The sequence below is a fragment of the Oryctolagus cuniculus genome, chromosome 4, assembly GCF_051225735.1.
Source record: "Oryctolagus cuniculus isolate XC-2025 breed Fujian yellow rabbit chromosome 4, ASM5122573v1, whole genome shotgun sequence".
NCBI lineage: Eukaryota > Metazoa > Chordata > Mammalia > Lagomorpha > Leporidae > Oryctolagus > Oryctolagus cuniculus.
In genome coordinates, this window is record NC_142870.1 from 147,575,740 (window position 1) to 147,597,558 (window position 21,819).

The 21,819-nt window shown below is 55.7% G+C and overlaps 1 protein-coding gene across 1 annotated transcript in view; it reads left to right on the top strand.

Moving 5' to 3' along the window:
- RAB6B (RAB6B, member RAS oncogene family) overlaps positions 1–21,819 on the top strand; it is a 64,358-nt gene that overhangs the window by 32,673 nt on the left and 9,866 nt on the right. Inside the window, exons 3-6 of the mRNA XM_002716590.6 lie at positions 18,202–18,255; positions 18,373–18,478; positions 19,707–19,818; positions 20,785–20,878. Of these exons, the coding sequence (XP_002716636.3) occupies positions 18,202–18,255; positions 18,373–18,478; positions 19,707–19,818; positions 20,785–20,878 (366 nt within the window). The remainder of the gene's footprint in view (positions 1–18,201; positions 18,256–18,372; positions 18,479–19,706; positions 19,819–20,784; positions 20,879–21,819) is intronic.

Here is a 21,819-nt window from a genome sequence, read left to right on the forward strand (position 1 = left end):
CCTTCACCCACCCACACAGCCAGTGCCTGTCACGCACCTGCTCTGGGTTTGGAGAGGCAGGAGGGGAAGCGGCCTGGCCATGGGAACTGTCCTTGCCCTCAGCGTGGAGAGCAGAGGGGTTGGTCTGGGCCTAACTGTGCCTGTGGCCCAAGGGGCCGCTGAGATGCCCTGGTTGTGGAGCTGGGCTGCTCTGCCCTCACAGAGTCCGTTCTCCTGGCAGGCCCTGGGGAGATGCCACTGTGTTGGGCTGGGGACATCAGCAGAGCAGGTCTTCTGCCTTCTCTTGTTTGGGACACAGACACACACACACACACACACACACACAGACACACACACACCACACACCCCACACATGTTCTCTCAATGCATGCACTCACTGGCTTCTCACCACCCTACTACCATCTAAACCTACTCACTGGAAGAAGTGAAGAAAAAAAAATCAAGACTCCCAGCCAGGTGAGGCTCACATCTGCAATAACTCCTGTACCTGAACTCTCAGCTAAGAGACTACTTCCAACATGTGTCATTAAACAAAAGCCCCGACACCTGCTTATGTGGGCCAGCCCCCTCTCCTCCCTCCCACAGGCAGGTTAAACACAGGTACAGGGCCAGGTACATGGCTGCCTTGTACCACCTGCAGTGGGGGTCTCAGACCTCCACAGTTGAGGTTGCTGAGGGTAAGGGGAGCATTTGGAAGCAGGCTCTGGCAGGGCCTCTCCTGGGCCCCCCTCTCCTGGCTGCAGGTCAGCATTATGTGCCCGAGGATGGCTGGGACACTCACAGCCTGGCTCAGTAATGGGCACTTTTAAGCTGTCAGAGGTGGTCGAGATGAACTCCATGGCTGGACCTCACAGCATGACCCACCGCGCTGCCCTGGTAGAGGGTCCCAGCCTGTGGAGTTTACACAGCTGCTCACAAGGGCACGCCTCTGACGCTGCAGGCACCCCTGCCCAGGTACCCTGCAGCCTTTGGGAGGGCACACCATGGCTGTCTCTGCTGCGCCCTCCCAGGGGAGGCCCGCCCTCCCCTGCACCCGCGCCTCTTTTCCTGCCTGTTCTGCCCTGAGGCTTCCTGTCTCACCTTCCTGCACCGACACAGTGAATCCTTACGGATCAGTGCTGTACAACAGCACAAATACGTTCTCACACCTCTGGAGGCCGGGGTCCAAAATCAAGGCGCAGAGGGCTGTGCTGCTGTTAGTTTTAAAACTTTTATTATGTTTTTCAAGAAAACCTCACTCGAAAGGCAGAGAGACAGAGAGGTCTTCCATCCATTGATTTACTCCCCCAAATGACCCCAGCAGCCAGGACTGGGCCAGGTGGAAAGCTGGAGCCAGACTCCCACGGGGAGAGGCAGAGACCCAAAGTTGAGCCATCACTTGCTGCCTCCCAGAGTGTGCGTCAGCAGGAAGCTGGAGTGGGAAGCAGAGCCGAGACTCCAATTCAGGCACTCTGATGGGGTTGCAGGCATCCCGGGTGGCGCCTTAACAGACTTCTCCCAGCTCCAGGGGTGCTGTGTAACTCCCACCTCGGCCCCCATCTGTACACGGCCCGAGCACAGTAAGATGTGCCTGCACACATAGGTCTTCTGCGCTCTGCGGTGGACTCTGCCCCCTGCTCTGGGTTGGATGCCATATCCCATGCCCTGGCGGGGAGGCCCCCGCTGCCTCCTGGCTGACCGCACACACTGGATCCAGCTCCTCTCAGTCTCCTGCCCCTTCCCGATCTGGGCTTCATGCTGTGGTCCCAGGGCTCTCTCCCCCAGCCCTAGGCTTCTCATCTGACTGTACTTCTTCAAGGTGAACACACACACATGCACACATGCATGCATGCAACACTAGATTGTGACGCCTGGGCCTTCCGGGAGTGCTCCTTCAGCGTGCACCCCTTCCCTCTCCAGCATGGCTGTGTCAGGCCCTCCCTGTGCCTGCCTGCAGCTTTCTCCCCCTCCCCGAACACCCTCCCGCTCACCGGAGCACCGTGACACCCAGGGCCCTGCCAGCACGTGACTGTCTGCACAGTCCTCATGGGCTTCAGGCACTAATATGGGACAGGGGGTGAACAGGAAGACGCTCCCTGTGGCCACAGCGGCGCACACTTGCCCTGGGCGGCCCTGAGGCCTCACCCTCCCGCCTCTCACCTCTTCCCACCTGCCCAGGATCTGGCTCCTTGCAGGCCCCCAGCTTGGCCACCTAACAACAGGTGTGCCCTTCAGCACAGGCCCCAGGTCTGTCCAGACTCCCTGGGAGAAGGCTGATGTCAGTGACCCAAAGAAAACCACCACAGCCTAAGAGCTGATGAGGCTTCTGAGATGGAAAATAGAGGGAGGCAGAGCCCCGAAGGTGGGGTGGGCCTTTGTCCTTTGAAAAAGATCTTAATCCAAGAAGCACATGTCCCCGTGTGGTGCCTGGGGAACCCTGGCAGCAAGGGGGAGTCAGGGACAGGGTCCCCACCCTGGTGGAGGAGGGGGGAGGGGCTCACACCAGGAGAGGGCGTCAGCGTGTCCCCTTACACCTCCTTTCTCCTCAGAAAGCCTTGCGGGGGAGGCCTGCGTTCTGGCCCCGGGTCTACTGCCCAGCTGGGAGGCCCTGGCCCAGCTGCTGGATTTCTTAGCATCGGTTGTACTTTATTATCCTGGAAACTATTTGGGTGAAATTCTACCCCGTACCACCTAGACAGGTGGCTTCAACCTTCAGCAGTAGGAATGTGATTAGTTTGTATTCAGGCCTTAGCTTACATGGTCTTCAAGTCTAAATGATGGAAAATTATGGGCTGAAATCCTTGTTGCTACAAATGAGCATTCCCACACACTGCCTCGAAATGCAAAACCAGAACTGACAACCCGAGAGCCCCCGCAGGGGACAGTGATGAAGTGAAGCTGACTGTCACCGGCCAGCAGTGTCCTAGTGGGAGGTACCAGGGCCCCAGCCAGTCCCGCTTTGCAGCCCGGCCAGGAGATGCTGGGTGCCTGGTCCTCCAGCACAACCCTGCAGGCCTCAGGTCACCCTAGCAACCTGAGGGTCTCATCCTGCGAGTGCAGTGGAGTTTGTTGTGGGCAAACTTGAACTTTGTCCTGCATTCAGATACAAGACACCGTGATGCCGTGTCCTCTGACACCCGCTGGGGCACCGCCAGTCACCCGGTGCTCCTGCTGGAGCCCTCCCTACCCGAGCCTGCCCTGACGTCTTTCCTCTCCCTCCCTCCTTGTGTCTGCTCTTTCCCTCTCTTCTGTCAGCATGCACAGATGGCAGTCGCTCACCTCTAGTGCAGAAAGCAAACAGTGGTTTAAGTGCACCTGGTTTTCCAGGAGCAGGGAGCCGTGGGGCAGACACTGTGCCCTCAGGCCCCTGGATTCTTGCTCAGACTCTGTCCCACTCCTTGACATGTCCACAGCAGGGTCTCACCTTCATGCAGACAGGCTGTGGCTGCTCCAGACATCATATCCGCATTCCAGGTGAGCAAAGAAAGCAAGACTTCTCTGGAGCTGCTCCACTGGCAGACTGGTGCTGATGTGTTATTGGCCAGCATTGGCTCACATGGTCACTTTCGCCTCTAGAAAGACAGGGAAAGCAGAATTTAGGTTTGTACAGTCCCTCAAGTAGAGTCCAGCAAGGGAGTGGCTGCTGCGAGACTTCCTGATAAATGACTTGCGCTGCCGTTCTCTGCCCCGGGTGCCAGTGGCCCTTCCCAGTTCGTTTTGTAGGTGACACACAGGGAGCTTTGTGGGTGGCCTCAGAAGCCAACCACCTGGAGAGCCTTCTGCCTTGAGAGCGGAGGGGGTTCTGGTCCACGTGGCTCCATTTGCCATCCTCAGGCCCCGCCCCCGGGCACGCCTGTGGCCCCTTTGAAGGGGTAACTGATGTTGGTAGAAGTCACCCTTTACTGGAGCTTCGAAGGGGCAGATTGCTTGGCTGAGATTCTAGCCCACGGTCAAGACAGGAAGGAGCCATCCACTAAATAGTTAAAGTGGCAGTGACGGAAGCATAGGATGTCTCCGCTGGCAGAAAAGTGGCCACCAGGGCCGTAGAGACTTTGAAACCAGGTCTCCGGAAGGGTCCAGGCAGCTGCGCCTCAGCCTCCTGAGCCAGCACCACCCCCAGAGCGCCTTCCTGGGCTTGGGTCAAGGGCAGACCTCACCCAGCCTGTTTCCCAGAAGCCACTGCTTGCTTCCCCCACAAAGCACCCACTGCCCAGTCTGAATCCTTAAGTTTTGCCACAGTCATTTGCATGCTGATTTGCATGACTTAGCTCTGATTGGCTCGTGGTGCAGGGCGCTCACAGCAGCTTCATTGTCAAGGGCTTGTCAAGCCCAGCTGCTTTTCTGCCGCTTGGTGATGCTTCCCCAGCCCTGGCCCTGGGCCTGGCCAAGGCTGAAAGGAGACGCGCATACACGCCTTTTCTTTATTCCTCTTCCTGAGAAGAGACTGGAGGGAGTTTATGCAAATCGCCATGCGAGTGCGCTGCAGACGGCATGGCTGTGTTGTGTCGGAATGTGGATGTGGAGTTCTGTTTTGTAATGAACGCACGTAGCCGAGAGGCTTCAACTGGTGCCCCAGGAAAGGTCTCTGCTCGGGGAGCAGCCCGGCCAGTGCAAGTTCTGTGCAGCTGGGTGTGTGCTGGACTCTCGTCCCATCCTGTCAATCCCCGGTCCTGCTGGGTCAGGAGATGGCAAACGTGGGTGCGGCCGTGACACCTGTGCTTGCTAAGATTCTTCCCGTTCACAGGCAGTGCTTTGTGTAAGCACAAAGACAGTAAAGGAAGAAATAGATATTGCCAGGTCAGGGGTCACCTTAGCATAGCAACGTGCAGCCAGAAGTGGGGCCCGGCTCTCCGACTGACAGCCTCTGCTGAAGCCCCAGGAAGACTGGGTCATTGGGATAACTGAGGTGGAGAAGCTGGACAAGCACTGGGTTTGAGCATCTTTGGTGCAGGTCTTGTCAGAGCCATTAACACACTGTTGTGCTTTGTGCAAGGCACTACTGGAGCAGCTCCCAGGAGGGGCTGGAGTATGCAGCCTTTCCCAGCAGGACTGGGTCCCAGCCTGCTTCTGTCCTGAGGGTCACCTCGCAGGCTGGGATTCGCACAGCCAGGCTGCGCGGCATTGGAGGCTGTCCCCATGGTGCGCGTCCCGCAGTGTCTCCTGGAACCCCCCAGGCTGGTCGGTCGCTAATTCAGGTCCTCTCTTTCATTTGTGTGGCAGTCGCAGGATGCAGAGTAGCCATCCTGAAAGGAAGCCCTGACTGTCCCTGGTTTAGACGTAGGAAGCCGAGGGCCATAGGGGCGAAGCTGTTTCCACAGGACATTCCCAAGCCCTCCACAGAGCACGCGGGCCCTGCCAATACTGACAGAGCCACTGAGAACAGCCTAGGCCCTGCAGGCACATTGCTCACCCAGGTCCCTTTGACGGGCACTCTGCTGGCTGTGTGACAGCTCCCTGGCATTGACAGGCAGTCTGGGTTGCCGGCAGGCATGTGCCCCCTGCCCTAAGGGCCTGTGATGACTGCAGTCCGTCTCAGCCTCCGGGCAGCCCTGGGGCTGCTTGCCTACCATGAACCTGGGATTTGCTTGCTCCATGCACGCATAGTGCACCTGCCCATGCCTGCCGACACTTGTGCATGCAAATAAATGCGTAGTTATGTACATATAGTGCATCCCAACTCATCCGCTTGTCTGCTCACACATGCTCACGCCCACGTGCCCATCGATACACACACATCGGTGGCCTGAGCTGATGTGTAAGAGTGAGTGTACCCTGTTGGTCACAGGGAATCCACAAGGCTGGAGGGGCTTCTGGTAGGAGGGGTGGCCTTCTGGGAAGCTAATTCCTCTTGGTTGGTGTCCCCATTTTTCTCCAGAGTAGACCTGAAGCAGGAGCCACATATAGAACCGTCCTCCACAAGGAGAAAACTTAGTGCCCGAAGGGAGTGGAGGGGAGAGAAGGTAGCTAGAGCTCAGCGTTTAGCTCGGAGCTTCCTGGTGGCCACGGGGAGAGGAAACACAGTGAGTAGTTCCCACACACTGATGGCAAGAAGCTCCCAGGTGTGGGTGAGCCAGCATTGCTGCTGCTTGAAGGAGCTTTTGCAGTAGGCATGAATAGTTAGCATGGAGGGTTCCTTTGGGCAGTGGGGGTCTTGTGTTAAGGAACCCGTGAGGCAGAGACCCTCCTCATATGGTGGCTTATGATGCAGACCCTCACAGACCTGCACAGCACTAAGCCCACCTAATCTTCCTCACCTGCTGCTGAAACCATTTGGGAATGTGTGGGTAATGTGTCCGGGCCCACAGCCTCAGAGGATCTGATTTGGCACAGCTCAGACTCCAGGAACCAACCAAGCGGTAGTCACTTCTGTGTCTAGAGCCCAGTATTCCCAGGACGCCGGACACCCCAGCTGCTCAGCGTTAAACAGTCTGTGCCGGGCTGGTCAGCTCAGCTGCTTCCTAAGACCACTCCTGGACTCTGCTTAGCCCTGTGAGGAGCCCGCAAGCCTGGGGCTCACTAGCTGTCTGCAGAGGAGCGACACCAAGGGTGGGTGCTCGTCCCTGGACCTGGTGGTGTGGCCGCAGGTGTCTCCGGAGAAGCAGTGCCACGGGCCGCCCCTCAGAGGCCACTCCAGCTGGCACGGGCTCCGGAGGAGCTGGCCCACCTCAGCTACCTTTTATTTCCTCACCTGAAGCCCATGATTCAGCATCAGAGAAGGAGACATCGGTCCCCAGGCCCCTGCTGACCTGCTGTGGGACGCTGGGCAAATCGCGTTCCTACTATGAAGCCCTGTGCCTTGTGGCCCGGTAGAGATCATGCTCCCGGCCTGAGACCTCTCTGTCCTCTTCTCCTCAGACGTGCCAGGCTGTGTGTGCGTCCTGCAGCCTCTCCACAGGTCTCCTCCCTCTCTTTCCTCCCTGAGCCCCTTCCTCACTGCCTTGGCCTAGCCCACCCACTCCCCTTTCCCATCACCCAGACCTTGGTATGACTCCTGTCTCCCTTCCGCTGGTCCCGCTCAGCGTCCTTCAGCCAGGGTTGGCTTTGCAGGCCATGGTTGCTAGGCAGCTCCCTAAACTCCTGACTTCCCCCGCCCCCCCCCCCCCCCGTGTCTGACTCCATGGCGCCCCCATGCCCACTCTCCATGTGCTGTTCATTTTTACTTTTCTGAAGGAAACCTGTGGCTTTGCGCTTGGGGGTGTGCTGAAGCCATGCTCTTCATCAAAACCCAGTCTCCTGCATTTGCCCATGCGTGTCTGAGGGGACTGCAGCGTGTTCATGGAAAATGGGATTAAAACAGAAGTGTTGTTTGTGGAGCGCAAAAAAAAAAAAAAAAAAAAAAAAAAAAAAAAAAAAAGGATCAGTGCGTAGTTTTTCATGTTGCACATTTCCCATGAGCTTTTGGAAAACCCCTCATATGTACCATTTCTGATGCTTTTAATTTCTTCCAGAAAAATCCAAGTTTCCATCAGTGTCTTTTCCTTTCAGCCTCAATAGCTTCCTTTAATATCTCTTGTGAAGATCCACAGGCCATGAATTTTTTATTTTCATTTTTCTTTTTAAAAAGATTGATTATTTACTTGAAAGTCAGAGTTATACAGAGAGGAGAGGCAGAGAGACAGAGAGAGGTCTTCCATCTGCTGGTTCACTTCCCAGTTGGCTCCAACAGCTGGAGCTGCACTGATCTGAAGCCAGGAGCCAGGAGCTTCTTCTGGTCTCCCACATGGGTACAGGGGCCCAAGGAGTTGGGCCATCTTCTACTGCTTTCCCAGGCCACAGCAGAGAGCGGGATTGGAAGAAGAGCAGCTGGGACTAGAACCGGTGCCCATATGGGATGCCCGCGCCTCAAGCCAGGGCTTTAACCCGCTGCGCCACAGCGCCGGCCCCATCCTTCAGCATCCTGTCATCCACTGTTTTCTGGCCTTCGCTTTTTCTACCAAGGCAGCCATCGGCCCTTATTGTTCCCTTGTGTGCCGTGTGTCGTTTTCCTCTGCCTCTTCCAAGATTCTATCTTTCTCTCTCATTTTCAGCAGTTTAACTCTGATGTAAACAGACATGGGACTTTGATTCTTTGATTTTTTTAAAATGCTTCTTGGGTTCAAAAAAATCCTTGTTAATGTTCTTGAATCAGTACATGTGTCTTACTTATGAATTTAGGAAACTTAAAGAAATTATTTGTTTATTGGCAGCAGGGTGGGTAGAGAGCCTGTGATGGCCAGGACTGGACCAAGGCGAAAGCCAGGAGCATTGGGTCTCCCAGGTGTCGCTCCCCCTCTTCGTGGAGGAGCAACACAGAACCCTGCGCTGTTCTTTCATCTGCTCGGCCCTCCCCGGGTTTGCTGCTGGTTCTTCCCGGGTTGGCTACTATCCCTTCCACCTCCGTGGAAGGGCAGTTCCCCCTGGCCGCATTCCCCACTTCCGCAGGGGAGCGGCACACCGCCGGCCGGGTCTCTCGGGGGCTGCACGGGTTCCCTTAGATGTTCCCCATAGATGTTCCCCGTGCATGCCGTCTCTCTCCTCCTTTATAGTCCTCCTCCGCCAATCCCAACTCGGCTGAGTACGCTGCTCTCCAATCAGGAGCAAGTCCTACAGTTAATTGGTTGAACTGGAGGCAGCTGTGCGGAAGCTGTTTACTTCTCTCCCAGCGCCATATTGTGGGAGAGCAGATGCATAGAATAAGTCCTAATTCGAGTAACTTAGTCTAGTCCGGATTGCTCCCCACAGATCCCCCTTTCTTTTTATTTTTTGGCGTTGATACGCGCCTGTCTTCGGTGTCCCGCGGCACACACTCTGCTCTACTTGCTAGAGCTGCCACAGGCTCTTACAAGTCCTATCAATCAGGAAAACCGAATCCGGGTCCTCTCTTCGCCATTGTGAGGAGGTTTTTAGGCGCTGATGCGTGCCTGTGTTCGGTGCCCTGCAGCGCATGCTCTGCTCTGCTAGAACTGCCTGCAGGTGTTTACAAAACCTATCAGGCAAACCGAATCCAAGCCTTCTCATTGCCTTATTGTGGGGGAGACTTATTAGTGTTGGTTCGTGCCTATCTTCGGTGACCTGCAGCTCATACTCTGGTCGAGCTTTGCTGGCGCTTACCGCCTTGAATCAGGCAGACCGAATCCAAGCCTCCTAATTGTTGCATTGTGGGGAAGCTTTACTGATGTTAATTCGTGCTTGTCTTCGATGACCTGCGGCTAGCCGCCCAGGTGCTCATCGCCTCACTAATCGGGCAGACCGAATCCAAGCCTTCTAATTGGCATATTGAGGGGAGGCCTTATTTCTCTCTATTTCTCTATCTCCGGGCATTCCTATCTCTCCCATTTTACTTCTATCTGCCAACATTCCTATTTCTCTCACTTTACTTCTAAAACTTCTGTTTCTCTTATCCCTGCGGCTTCCCGGCACCTCGCCCCGCCGGCGGGTTCCCGGCTCTGCGCCGCTTCAGCCCGCGCGCCTCTCTCATCTGCGCAGCTTCCCGGCTTTGCGCGCTCCGCGGTCTCCACGCTTAACCCTTTCGCGTCTGAACCACGGCCTACGCCAGCCCCGTTCCCTATCTACTCACGCCCCGTGCTCTCTCTGCACGCGGCGGCTTCCGCGAGTAACACAGCGTAGCTTGCGTCTCCGCCACTAGGATTCAATCTAAGTTCCCCGGGCTAGCCTGGCGAATTCAACCCAGCGTACGTCTCCGCCCCACGGTTTGGCTTCCCGTCCTTTGCTCCCCGGGCTAATCAGACGGATCCCAACCTGGCTTGCGTCTCAGCTTCTAGTTTCAACTTTTCGCCCCCTATTCCCGGGCTAACTTGAGAACCCCAAAGTGGCTTTCGTTTCCGCCTCGGCCTGCCCCCCGCGGCTTCAATTTCCCTAACACTTTTCTCTACCCGGTATGTTTCCCCAAACTTTCCTCCAACGATATTCCTCCCTCATTTCTCCTGGCCTCTCCCCACAGTCCGCGTCCGAGTCTGTTTGTTCTAGCTTTCACTTTCGCTTTCGACCTTAAAGATTTCTCCCAGCTTCCCCCCGTAGTCCATATCCGAGTCTATGCCTAGGCTTTCAACAGCTTCTTCCGGCACCCTTTTCGTCCGGCTTTTCCCTAGGCTGTTTGCTAGTCTCTCTCTCCGATATTTTCCCTAGTTCTTCCCGCTTCTTTCCCTCCTAGGTTTCCTATCCGAGTCACGGCACCATTATGTCGCTCCCCCTCTTCGTGGAGGAGCAACACTGAACCCTGCGCTGTTCTTTCATCTGCTCGGCCCTCCCCGGGTTTGCTGCTGGTTCTTCCCGGGTTGGCTACTATCCCTTCCACCTCCGTGGAAGGGCAGTTCCCCCTGGCCGCATTCCCCACTTCCGCAGGGAAGCGGCACACCGCCGGCCGGGTCTCTCGGGGGCTGCACGGGTTCCCTTAGATGTTCCCCATAGATGTTCCCCGTGCATGCCGTCTCTCTCCTCCTTTATAGTCCTCCTCCGCCAATCCCAACTCGGCTGAGTACGCTGCTCTCCAATCAGGAGCAAGTCCTACAGTTAATTGGTTGAACTGGAGGCAGCTGTGCGGAAGCTGTTTACTTCTCTCCCAGCGCCATATTGTGGGAGAGCAGATGCATAGAATAAGTCCTAATTCGAGTAACTTAGTCTAGTCCGGATTGCTCCCCACACCCAGGGGCATGGGTGGAGTACAGGTCCTGCAGCCGTCACTGCTGCCTCCCTGGGTCTGTATTAGCAGGGAGGTGGAGTCGGGAGCCGGGGGCGGGGACTGAACCCAGGCACGCTGATCTGCAGCGCGGTTGTCTTAACCACTAGATAAAACGCGGTTGTCTTAACCACTAGATAAAACGTTTGCCCTGTTTAGGAAACTTTTGACCATATTTCTAAAAATATATTTGTTCCATTTTTCATTATCCTCTTCTTCTGGGACTTTTAAACATACATGAAACTGTTTGGTTAGTGAGGCTCCACTTAAGGCATTAAAAAAAATTTTACTTATTTGAAAGAGTTAACAGAGAGAGGGGGGAAGAGAGATCTTCCTTCCATTGGTTTGATCCCAAACATGGCCACAACGAGCAGGGCTGGGCTGTCCAGCTGCCTGCTTAAACGAAGAACAACACTCTTCAAAGGAACAGACAGAGGGCACTGTGTAACCACAGTGTGGAGGATACAACCCCAGATTACTAGACATATGAAGTGCAGAGTGATGTTCTTTGTTTAAGCAGGCAGCTGGATAACTGGACCCTGATAGGCAGCAGATGCATGTTCTGTTCAGGGTTTTTTTGTCCATCTTGATTTGTTTTCAGTCTTGGATCTTCTTGGCATCTGCTTGGGTAAGTCAGAGACATGGGGAGCATTTGTGGATGGCATTTAGGGGTTTTCTCTCCATGACTTTGTCTCTTCCAGGATCTCCTTCATTTTCTGGCTGCTGTGATAGCTTTGCTGTCTGTCCTCGAAGTTTTCAACAGTAAGACTGTAGGCTTCCCCTGCCCTCCTCTCCAGGTGGGACCTACTGTCCTGGGATTAGGAATAACACCCGGAATCTGTCTGAATGAGGCTCAGTGATCCAAGTGTTTAACAGGCTCCCGAGGTGATGCTGACGCACATACGGAAAATCACCCAGGGAGAGATTGGCCAGAAGTTTGTTCCTTTTTCTTTTCTTTTTTTTTTTTTTTTTTTTTTTTTTGACAGGTGGAGTTAGACAAAGAGAAAGGTCTTCCTTTTCTGTTGGTTCACCCCCCAAATGGCTGCTACGGTAGGCATGCTGTGCCGATCCGAAGCCAGGAGCCAGGTGCTTCCTCCCGGTCTCCCATGCAGGTGCAGGGCCCAAGGACCTAGGCTATCCTCCACTGCCTTCCTGGCCACAGCAGAGAGCTGGAAGAGGGGCAGCCAGGACAGAATCCGGCGCACTAACCGGGACTAGAATCCGGGGTACCGGCGCTGCAGGCGGAGGATTAACCAAGTGAGCTGCCATTTTTTTTGACAGGCAGAGTGGACAGTGAGAGAGAGAGACAGAGAGAAATGTCTTCCTTTGCCATTGGTTCACCCTCCAATGGCCACCGCAGCTGGTGTGCTGTGGCCGGCGCACCGCGCTGATCCAATGGCAGGAGCCAGGTGCTTCTCCTGGTCTCCCATGGGGTGCAGGGCCCAAGTACTTGGGCCATCCTCCACTGCACACCCTGGCCACAGCAGAGAGCTGGCCTGGAAGAGGGGCAATGGGGACAGACTCCGGCGCCCCGACTGGGACAAGAACTCGGTGTGCCAGCGTCGCTAGGCGGAGGATTAGCCTATTGAGCCGCGGCGCTGGCCCAGAAGTTTCTTAAGATTGACTTATTTATTTGGAAAAGCAGAGTGACAGAGAGACAGAGGTATCCTCTACCCACTGGTTCACTCTCCAAATGACTGCAAGAGCCTAGCTAGTCTGAGCCAGACTGAAGCCAGAGCCAGGAATTCCGTGTGGATCTCCCACTGTATCTAAGGGCCCAAGCACTTGAGACATCTTCTTCTGCCTCCCAAGCACATTAGCAGGAAGCTGTATTGGAAGTGGAGCAGCTGGAACAAACAGTCCAGTACTGCTGGATACTGGGGTCGCAGGCAGCAGCTTAACTCACTGTACCACAAGCCACCAGTATGAAATCTTCACAAGTTAGTCAAGAAAATATTCACTGGGGGCCCCAGGACCAGCCTTAAGGCTCAGAAAATGACTTGCAGAGGAGTCTGAGCCTTAACCATTGTGGAGGCGCTTTCCTGGGGAGGGAAGGGCATTGCCCGTGCCCGCGCGTGGCAAGTTCCACGGTACACAGTGTGAGCTGGGCAGGGGCAGCGAGGCTGCCAGAAGGCGGGAGCCGGCCCTGAACAGCTTCACAGGCCGACTGGGGGCTTGCGCTGCTTCTTGGCGCAGCAGGGAGTGATCTGGGCAGAGATGACCCTGGCTGCTGCAGGGAGGGCGGAGAGGCCGGGCAGGGGGCTGTTGAGGTGTTCAGGTCACAGGGGTCCGCGAGGGGGGAAGGTGTCCTAGAACCAGTCCCCCGTGCGTGCCGAGGGACACCTGCTCAGATGCTGAGCCTCTGCTGCTTGGTTATCACTGTTGCAATCGGGAACAGTGGTGTGTTTTCTTTCAGATTAACCTGTAGATCTCCCATTTCTGGTGCTCTTATTTTCCTCCATTAGAGATAAAAATATCCATCTATAAAATTACCCTTTGGGACCAGCAGTGCTCGCATCCATATCAGCACCAGTTCGGCACCCTGCTGCTCCAGTTCCGATCCAGCTCCATGTCAATGTGCCTGGGAAAGCAGTGGAAGATGGCCCAAGTGCTTGGGCCCCTGCACCCGCATGGGAGACCCAGAAGAAGCTCCTGGCTTTGGATTGGCACAGCTTCGGCCATTGCGGCCAATTGGAGAGTGAACCAGCAGATGGAGGACCTCTCTCTCTCTCTCTCTAACTCAAATAAATAAATAAATCTTTAAAAAATAAAATAAAATCGCCCTTTAACCTACAGCATCTCTCATCATGTTGACAAATTATGTGGCCTTTCCCCATCTGAAAATGCTTTTATTTTGCCTTCATTTTTTAAAAGATGCATTTATTTATTTGAAAGGCAGAGTGACAGAGAGGGAGAGACAGATCTTCAACCCGCTGGTTAACTTCCCAAACAGTGGCACCATCCAGGGCTGAGCCAGGCTGAAGCCAGGAACCAGGAACTCCATCCTGATCTCCCCCATGGGTGGCAGGGGCCCAAGGACCACTACCTTCCCGGACGCAGCAGCAAGGAGCTGGATCGGAAGTGGGGCAGCCGGGATGTGAACCAGTGCTCCGATGTGGGATGCTGTTGTGGCAGAAGGCAGCTTAACCTGCAGTGGCACAGCGACAGCTCCCTGCCTTCACTTTTTAGGCCAGGTTTCACTGGCTGTACAGTTCTAGGCTGAGAGGAGATTGTTTGGTATCATTGGTGGTTGCCAAGCAGTTTATTTGTTCTCCTGTCTTCTGTCCTCGGCTGTTTGTGATGAGAAATCAGCCGTCATCCTTATTGCTGTTCCGTGGTATGAAATGTGTGTTTCTGCTTCCTGACTCTTGTCTTTGGTTTCCAGCAATTTAACTGGTGCAGGACAAGGTGTGGTTTTCTTTGTGCTTATCCTGTTGTGGGCTCGCTTTAACTGTGAGCTGATGTTTCTCATTGATTTAGGACATGCTTTAGCCAGGTGTCTGCAGAAAACTGGCCGGAGTCTGTGCCTGCTCTCCTCCCGAGACTCCAGGGCACCTGATGCCGTCCCCGGAGTGCTCTGGCGCTGTTCGTTTGATTCACATCCGTTTTCCCTTTGTGCTTCAGTTTGAATCATTGGTTTTGGCCTGAGTTCAGGTTCATGGATCCATCTGCAGTGTCCCAGCTACTCTTACTCAGTGCATTTTTATTTCAGATTTGTGGTTTTAGCATTAAGATTCTCATTTTTAAATTTTACAGTTTTCATGTATTTCTCTTTTTTAAAAAGATTTATTTATTTGAAAAGCAGAGAGAGAGGAGAGAGAGAGGGAGAAAGAAATCTTCCATCCACTGGTTTACTCCCCAAATGGCTGCAATGGCCAGAGCTGGGCCAGGCTGAGGCCAGGAGACTGGAACTCTGTCTGGGTCTCCATGTGGTTGGCAGGAACCCAGGTACATGGGCCATCTTCCACTGCCTTCCCAGACACATTAGCAGGGATCAGAAGTGGAGAAGCCGGGACTGGAACTGGCACTCCAGTGTGGGGTGCTAGCCTCACACGTGACAGTTTAACCTGCTGTGCCACATGTATTTCTTTAAAGTCATCCATTGCATCCATCTTTTCTTTTCTTGTGTAATATTTGTTGAGTTGCTTTAAAGCCCTGTCTGCTAATCTAACACCTGGGTCATCTGGTGCTCTGTTTCTGTTGAGTTTTTTCCTCTTAATTATGACTTGAATTTCTCACTGCTTCACATCACTCATTCTTCTGTATACAGGGTTCATCATAGATAGCAAGTTGCAGAGACTCCCGGATTCTGTTCCCCTCTCTCTCTCCCTCCCTCCCTCCCTCCCTCCCTCTGTCTTTTTTAAAGATCTATTTTTTTTTATTGGAAAGACTGTGATGGAGGAGGGGATTGGAGGAGGAGATAGAGTGAGGGAGAGAGAGAGAGAGAGAGATACTCCATCCACTGGATCCCTCCCCAAATGGCTGCAACAACTGTGGCTGGGCTAGGCCAAAGCCAGGAGACAGGAGTCTCATCCAGGTCTCCCATGTGGGTGCAGGAGCCCAAGCACTTGGACCATCCTCTGCTGCTTTCCTAGGTACATTAGCAGGGAGCTAGATCAGAAGTGGAGCAGGGGGCCAGTGCTGTGGTGCAGTGGGTTAAAGCCCTGGCGTGAAGCGCCGGCATCCCATCTAGTTCTAGCTGGTTCTAGTCCTGGCTGCTCCTCTTCCCATCCAGCTCTCTGCTGTGGCCTGGGAAAGCAGTGGAAGATGGCCCAACTCCTTGAGCCCCTGCATCCACGTGGGAGACCCGGAAGAAGCTCCTGGCTCCTGGCTTTGGATTGGTGCAGCTCCGGCCGTTTCAGCCATCTAGGGAGTGAACCAGCAGATGGAAGACCTCTCCCTCTCTGTCTCTACCTCTCTCTGTAACTCTGTCTTTCAAATAAATAAAAATAAATCTTTTTTTTTTTTTAATAGAAGGGGAGCAGCTGGGACCTGAACCAGCACTCATAGGGAATACTAACATTGCAGGTGGCACCTTAACCCATTGTTCCACAATGCTGGCCACTGTTACTTTTCTCTTAAAAATGTTGTTTTATTTGAGTGGGCAATTGAGTTGTAGGTAGCTAATTTTTTTAGGGGAGAGAGCTTAACCATGATGAGACTTGGATAAGGTGGACACCTTAGACTACTTGGGCTGCTGTACTGAAATGCCTTGGGCTGGGTATTTATAACAACAGAACAGAACAGTGCTCACACCGGGAGGCCGGCCTTCCAAGATCAGGGTGAGGGCTTGCCTCGGCTTCACTGATGCTGCCTTCTTGCTGCGTCCTCAGGGGGCGGAGGGGAGCTGTGGAGCTTCCTGGAGCCTCTTGCGGGGTGGGGTGGGGGCAGCGATCCCATTTGTGATGGAGAACCCTTGTGAGTTGATCACACCCCGAGAGAGTCGGCCTCTTTCTCCTGCCACGTCGGAGACTCAGTCTCAGCATCCGAGTCAGACCACAGCCTGGGTCTCCCTGGCTTTTCCTGTTCACATCCGTCCTGCCAAAGCCAGCCCTTCTGTGTTCCTATGGAAAGCCTGAGGTGTTTGCCAGATCCTTTCAGTGTGGTGGGACTAGTGCTTCCCTGGGGCCGGGGGTTTGTGTGTGTGTGTGGGGGGGAGGCTGGTTAAATGTAGGATGCACCTCGTTCTCTCCTTCAGAGGTTGTAACCTTTCATCATTTACCTGCATTTGCTCACTTCTGAGAGCACTGTGCAAATGCAGACTCGCCCCCTAGTGGCTACATCAGGAAGGACACTCTGCAGAGCTGGGCTAGAAAGCCCAAGTCAGGGGCTGGCACTGGCATAGAGGGTAAAGCTGCTGCCCTTGAGGCCGGCGTCCCACGTGAGTGCTGATTCCAGCCCCAGCTGCTCCACTTCCCATCCAGCTGCCTGCGAATGTGCCTGGGAAAGCAGCAGAAGATGGCCCAGGTGCTTTGGCCCCTGTGACCCATGTAGGAGACCTGGATGGAGTTCCAGGGTCCTGGGTTCAGCCTGGCCCAGCTCTGGCCAGTGTGACCATCTAGGGAGTGAACCAGCAGAAGGAAGGTCTATCTCTCTCTCTCTGTAACTGTGCCTTTCAAATAAGTAAATCTTCTATAGAAGAGAGCGCGATAGTGTTTTTCATGCCACCCCTGCAGCTCTGCGCTGCTTGGTGAGGTCGCACGGGGTATTTGACTTCCCTGGTCTGTTTCCTGTCCCGAGTGAGGGATTGGCTTGGGCAGTGCTGGAGGTGCTGTGTGGCATCGTGCTCCAGGGAGTGGAAAGGTGCTCTGCTTCTTTGCACCGGAGCGGGCTTCCCTGAGGACACGGGCCGTGCAGGGCTGTGCAGGGTGGGGTGGGGCATGCCTGCACACTTGCAGGTCTACCTGGCAGTCGGCCTGTGGGGCCTGGAGACGCCAGTCAGCCCATCTCCTTCCCTGGGCTTCCATAATTTTTGCAGTTAGAATTGAGCTTGTTTTTTAAGCTTTATTTTTCTTTCAGAGCTCTGTGTGTAATTTCAGTACGATTTTACATTTGTTGTAGCAAGAGAAACAGTTTGTTGAAGGGAACAATACATCTACCTGTAGTGCTGGTGTTCTGACTTGGGTACTGTTAACACTTCAGCATGCTTCCTTGACTTTGGTGTCTGAGAAAATGGGAAGCGTGCTTCCCCTGCAGGTGGGTCATGCTGGGCTCACCCCACGCGCGTTATGTAGCTTGACTTGTAATGCCTTCCAAGGATTCTAGTTGCATGGATGGACCACACTGTCCTTACCCAGTGCCCTGGGCATTCAGGCTGTATCTAACTCTTCTTAGTTCTTGCTGATTACATAGTGGTAGTATCTCCATCTCCCACCAACGGCTTCTTAGCTCTGGCCCATAGGTGCTGCGAATGCATGTGAGGCCCAAAGACGTGGAGTGACCTGCCCAAGGCCACACAGTATGTGAGGGGCTTGGCCACATGGCTGTAGGTGCCACTGGCTGCTTCTCCCTGGGGCCAGGGCAGAAGAGGCACGGGGATGTTGGCCACAGTTGGCGCCCAGCATGTTGGCGTGGGGAGAGGAGAGCCAGTGGGGTTCCTGGCAGGAGCTGTCCTGGGCGCGCTGCGATGCCCCCATGACAGCAAGCTGCCTTTGCTGAAACGGGGGTGGGTCCAGCCCGTGTCCAGGTGCTGAAGGCAGAGGCTGTGGGAGCTCCAGGGGAGGCTGTAGCACAGCAAGGCAGCTGGGTAGAGTAGGGCAGGGTGCCCTACTAGGGTGGGGGCAGGTGATGCGTGAGGCAGTGGCCTTGCCCCGCGGGCTCCTCACCACGTGTGCCCTCAGCCCTCCCTGAGCTGTGTCCTCTCCTCTGCAGAGAGCGTCCCTTGTCCCCAGGTAGCTCCCACTCCCTCCCTCCGAGGGGCTTCAAGTGGTGGCAGAGGAACGGGGATGAAAGAGCCAGGGCCAGGGGAGACTTGGCCTTGGTGTCCCCTCTTGCTGGCCGTGCCCCCTCTGCGTGACATTTGACCTTTCTGTGCTGCTCTCTAACAGGCGACCATAGGCATCGACTTCTTGTCGAAAACCATGTACTTGGAGGACCGCACGGTGAGTGCTGGGTTTCCGGCCTGGGAGGGTGGAAGGGACTCTAGCTGGGCACCACTGACACCTGTGCCCACCCCGGGGACTGGAGCTGCTCATGCCACGGCCCTGCCCCTACAACAGGTGCGACTGCAGCTCTGGGACACAGCTGGCCAGGAGAGGTTCCGCAGCCTGATCCCCAGCTACATCCGGGACTCTACCGTGGCCGTGGTGGTGTATGACATCACAAGTGAGTGGGGCTCTGTGCTTGACCTAGGGTGGCCCCCATGTACCCCTGGCCAAGTCTGCATGTGCAGTGTGTGCTCACAAATGTGCTTCTGCCAAAATGTAGGGAGACAGGTGGCCCAGGGAATTTGGGGGTTGAGTTGCCTTTCACCACCAGTGTTTTCCATGACCCCCACACTTCTGCAACAAGTACCCATGTCCAGGGCCAGCTTGGGCCTGCTCAGGGCAGGGACTGTGTGGGGACAGGCAGGTGCTCACAGGGCTGGCCCTGCTGTAGCCCCTCTGTGCCCATCTCACCCTGGCTGCCAGGAAGCCCCCACAGCGTGCCTTGTGAACATGTGTCAAGGTGGGCGATGTCAGCCCCGGCCAGCCCTGATCTAGCAGCCGTGGTTTGTCACCTGTGTTACAGCTCCTCCCGGGGCGCCCTAGGAGGCTGCACCCAGGGGACCTGGTCTACTGTGGCTCTTCTGGACAAAGCAGGTGTTCTGCGAAGGACTGTGCAGCCTCAAAGGGGCTGTAGCAGAGACCTGGCTGCCCGGGCCAGTGTGACAGACCAGGCCTGAGGTGGGGCGGACACCCTGGGTACCACCCCGAGCCTGAGTCCCACAGGGAGGCAGGCTTGGGCCAGCTGCTTCTGCTCTGCCTGCCCCTCTCACCACCCTGCCCTTGGCCACAGGCAGGAGCCCTCCCCATGGAGTGCAGGTGGGAGCTGGGTCCCCAGGGCCTGGATTCTTCCGGCCTGATGTCCAGCAGAAGGGAGGCGGGGCTTCCCAGGACAGTCCACATCCCCTGCTGGGGGTGGAGGGCTTCCCTTTCCCCTCCCCTCACCCATGCAGCCCCAGGTTTCTCATCAGACCCCAAGCTGCCTGGCTCACCTTGGTGGGGAGGCTGCTCTGTGGGGCCCTCCTGCCCGGGGAGGGGCGGGTGCTGTTTCCTTCCTCACCCCTCCCACTGCCTGTTTCCAGGCTCAGCCAAGTTCTGGGCACTCATTTCTCGCTTTCTGTCTCTGAGCCTCTAAAGGCAGATCTGCGCTCAGGCGAGCGCCCAGAGCCAGTGTCTGATGAGCAGATCATGACAGTGAATTCCACAAGGTAGCTGAGCAGTGCCGGGGCTGCCCTGGCCCAGTCCCCTCTCTGCAGAGCCCTGGGGGGAGGGGGCGGTCTGAGGACACTTGGCAGCCTCCCTCCTGCTCTCACTCGCACTTGTCCCCCCTCCCTGCTTTCTGCCTCCAGATCTCAACTCCTTCCAACAGACCTCTAAGTGGATCGACGATGTGCGGACAGAGCGGGGCAGTGACGTGATCATCATGTTGGTGGGCAACAAGACGGACCTGGCTGACAAGAGGTGGGTGCTGGGCCAGAGGCGCGAGGCTCGGGCTGGGCCAGGGGTTCTGGGGTGCATGGGCCCAGGCGGGGCGAGTCTGTGCTTCCAGCCTGTCTGCACGTACAGGAGCTGTGAGAACACAGGTGCCTCGTCTCTGAAGCCCTGTCCTAACTGCATGGCAGGTGGGGCACTGAGCTGTCTGCACGGGGCCCTGTGTGCCTGGCCTGGCCACGTGTATTCAAGGTCATGCCGTGGCCATGGCCAAGCGCCCCCTAGGCTCCCAGTAGTTGCCATTGGTGCTCAGTGTCTCTGCCGCAGTGTGTGGGAGGTGACCACCCTGGTCCCTCTGCAGCCTGCACTGCTGCCCACTCTGCCTGTGTGGCTGCCACGTCTGGGCACGCAGCTGACTTAGAAGAGATTCTCCACGGCTGTCCCAGTGCATATGTCTGCTCACTCATGGGCTCTGGCTTGGGGCAGATGGAGCAACAGCTCATGAGCTCCAGCAAAGCATGGCAGGGGGCGTCCCTGTGAGGTCCCCTGATCTCAAGGAATAATCTGGATGGGAGCTTGCAGGATATTCAACTCCAATTTTTTTTTTTTTTAAGTATGTAGCCTTAGTGTTCTCGTTTGGAGAATGAGAATAAGAATCCCGCCCAGAGAGGTGCTGTGTGGCCCTGGCTGTTTGCAGAGGTTGCTGGTGATGACTGTAGGGGAAAGGCATTGTGGGGTAGCCCCACCCTGGCCCGAGGCCTGATCCTAAGCTGAGAAGACACTGTGGGAAGAGCAGAGAAAGGGGCTAAGTTCTGCCATGCCCTGGTGTCCTGGGAGGGATCCCTGGGATCAGGGCATGTCTGCAGGGCTGACTCGGGGGTCTGGGCAGCTTCCTTTGCCCTGCTCTGTGGCCCCCTTTCATCTCGGGCTCCTCCCTCTGCCTCTGTCGGGGCCGCTCCTCTGTTGGGCTGACTTCCCCTGTGCCCTCCCCTCCAGGCAGATAACCATCGAGGAAGGCGAGCAGCGTGCCAAAGAACTGAGCGTCATGTTCATTGAAACCAGTGCAAAGACTGGCTACAACGTGAAGCAGGTAAGGCCTCCCCTGTGCTGATCCCTGAGTGCCTGGCCGCGGAGGCCCACGCCGGTTCCAGGGGCCAGGAAGGGAGGAAGTGCTCCCCACTAGGGGCTGGCTGGGGAACTGTGAGTCACTTGCCACTGCAGTCACCTGGTGGGCCAGGGTGGCGGGCTGTGAGAAGATCCAGCCACCAGCTTCCGGAAGCAGCGATCCTTGATGTCTAAGCTCACTTGGGACGAAGGATGCAGGAAATTCAACGTGATGAGCATTTGAGTCCATCCGTTGTGCTTGCCAAGTGCTCCGGGGACCTGGAGGGCAACGCAGGTGTGGGGAGAAGTACCCTCCCGTGGAGTGACTGGCGCTCCTGGGTTGGGGGCAGAGGGGTTAGGGCTGAACCTTGGAGCAAGGGTGCACACTCTGGGTCACTGCTCCAAACAGTGCACGGGTGGAGCCCAGCAGGTCAGCAGATTGTGCTGGGAAAGTTCTCCCTTGTCTACACTAACCGCTGGCCTGTCTTCAGCACTGCCCTTGGTGCTGGGTGTACGCAGCAAGACCTGGGACTGTTGGCTGTACCCATGACTTCCGCACTGAGAATTCGAGTGTTTTCTTGCCACTTCATAGCATAGCAGTGTGGCAGTGGCTGTGAGACTGACTGCTCATTATTGCTGCTGAACAGGTTCCAAGACACAGCTTGTGTCTTTAAATGTGTCCGAGATTTATTTCAGCACTCAGCAGCCTCCTTCAGGGCCCCGTGTGCCTGAGTCTGCACACTCGGGAGCCGGTGGGCTTCGCCAGGCTGCCAGAGGATGAGGAGTGTGACAGTGAGAACCAGGTCATGGCAGCAGCGGTGCCTGTGGCATGGGACGCTGAGCGAGGAGTGTGGTGTGACGTGGCATGGGTGTCTCTGATGCCCCGCGTGGGCTGGAAGTCCTGGACACGCTGTCCGCGCAGCAGTT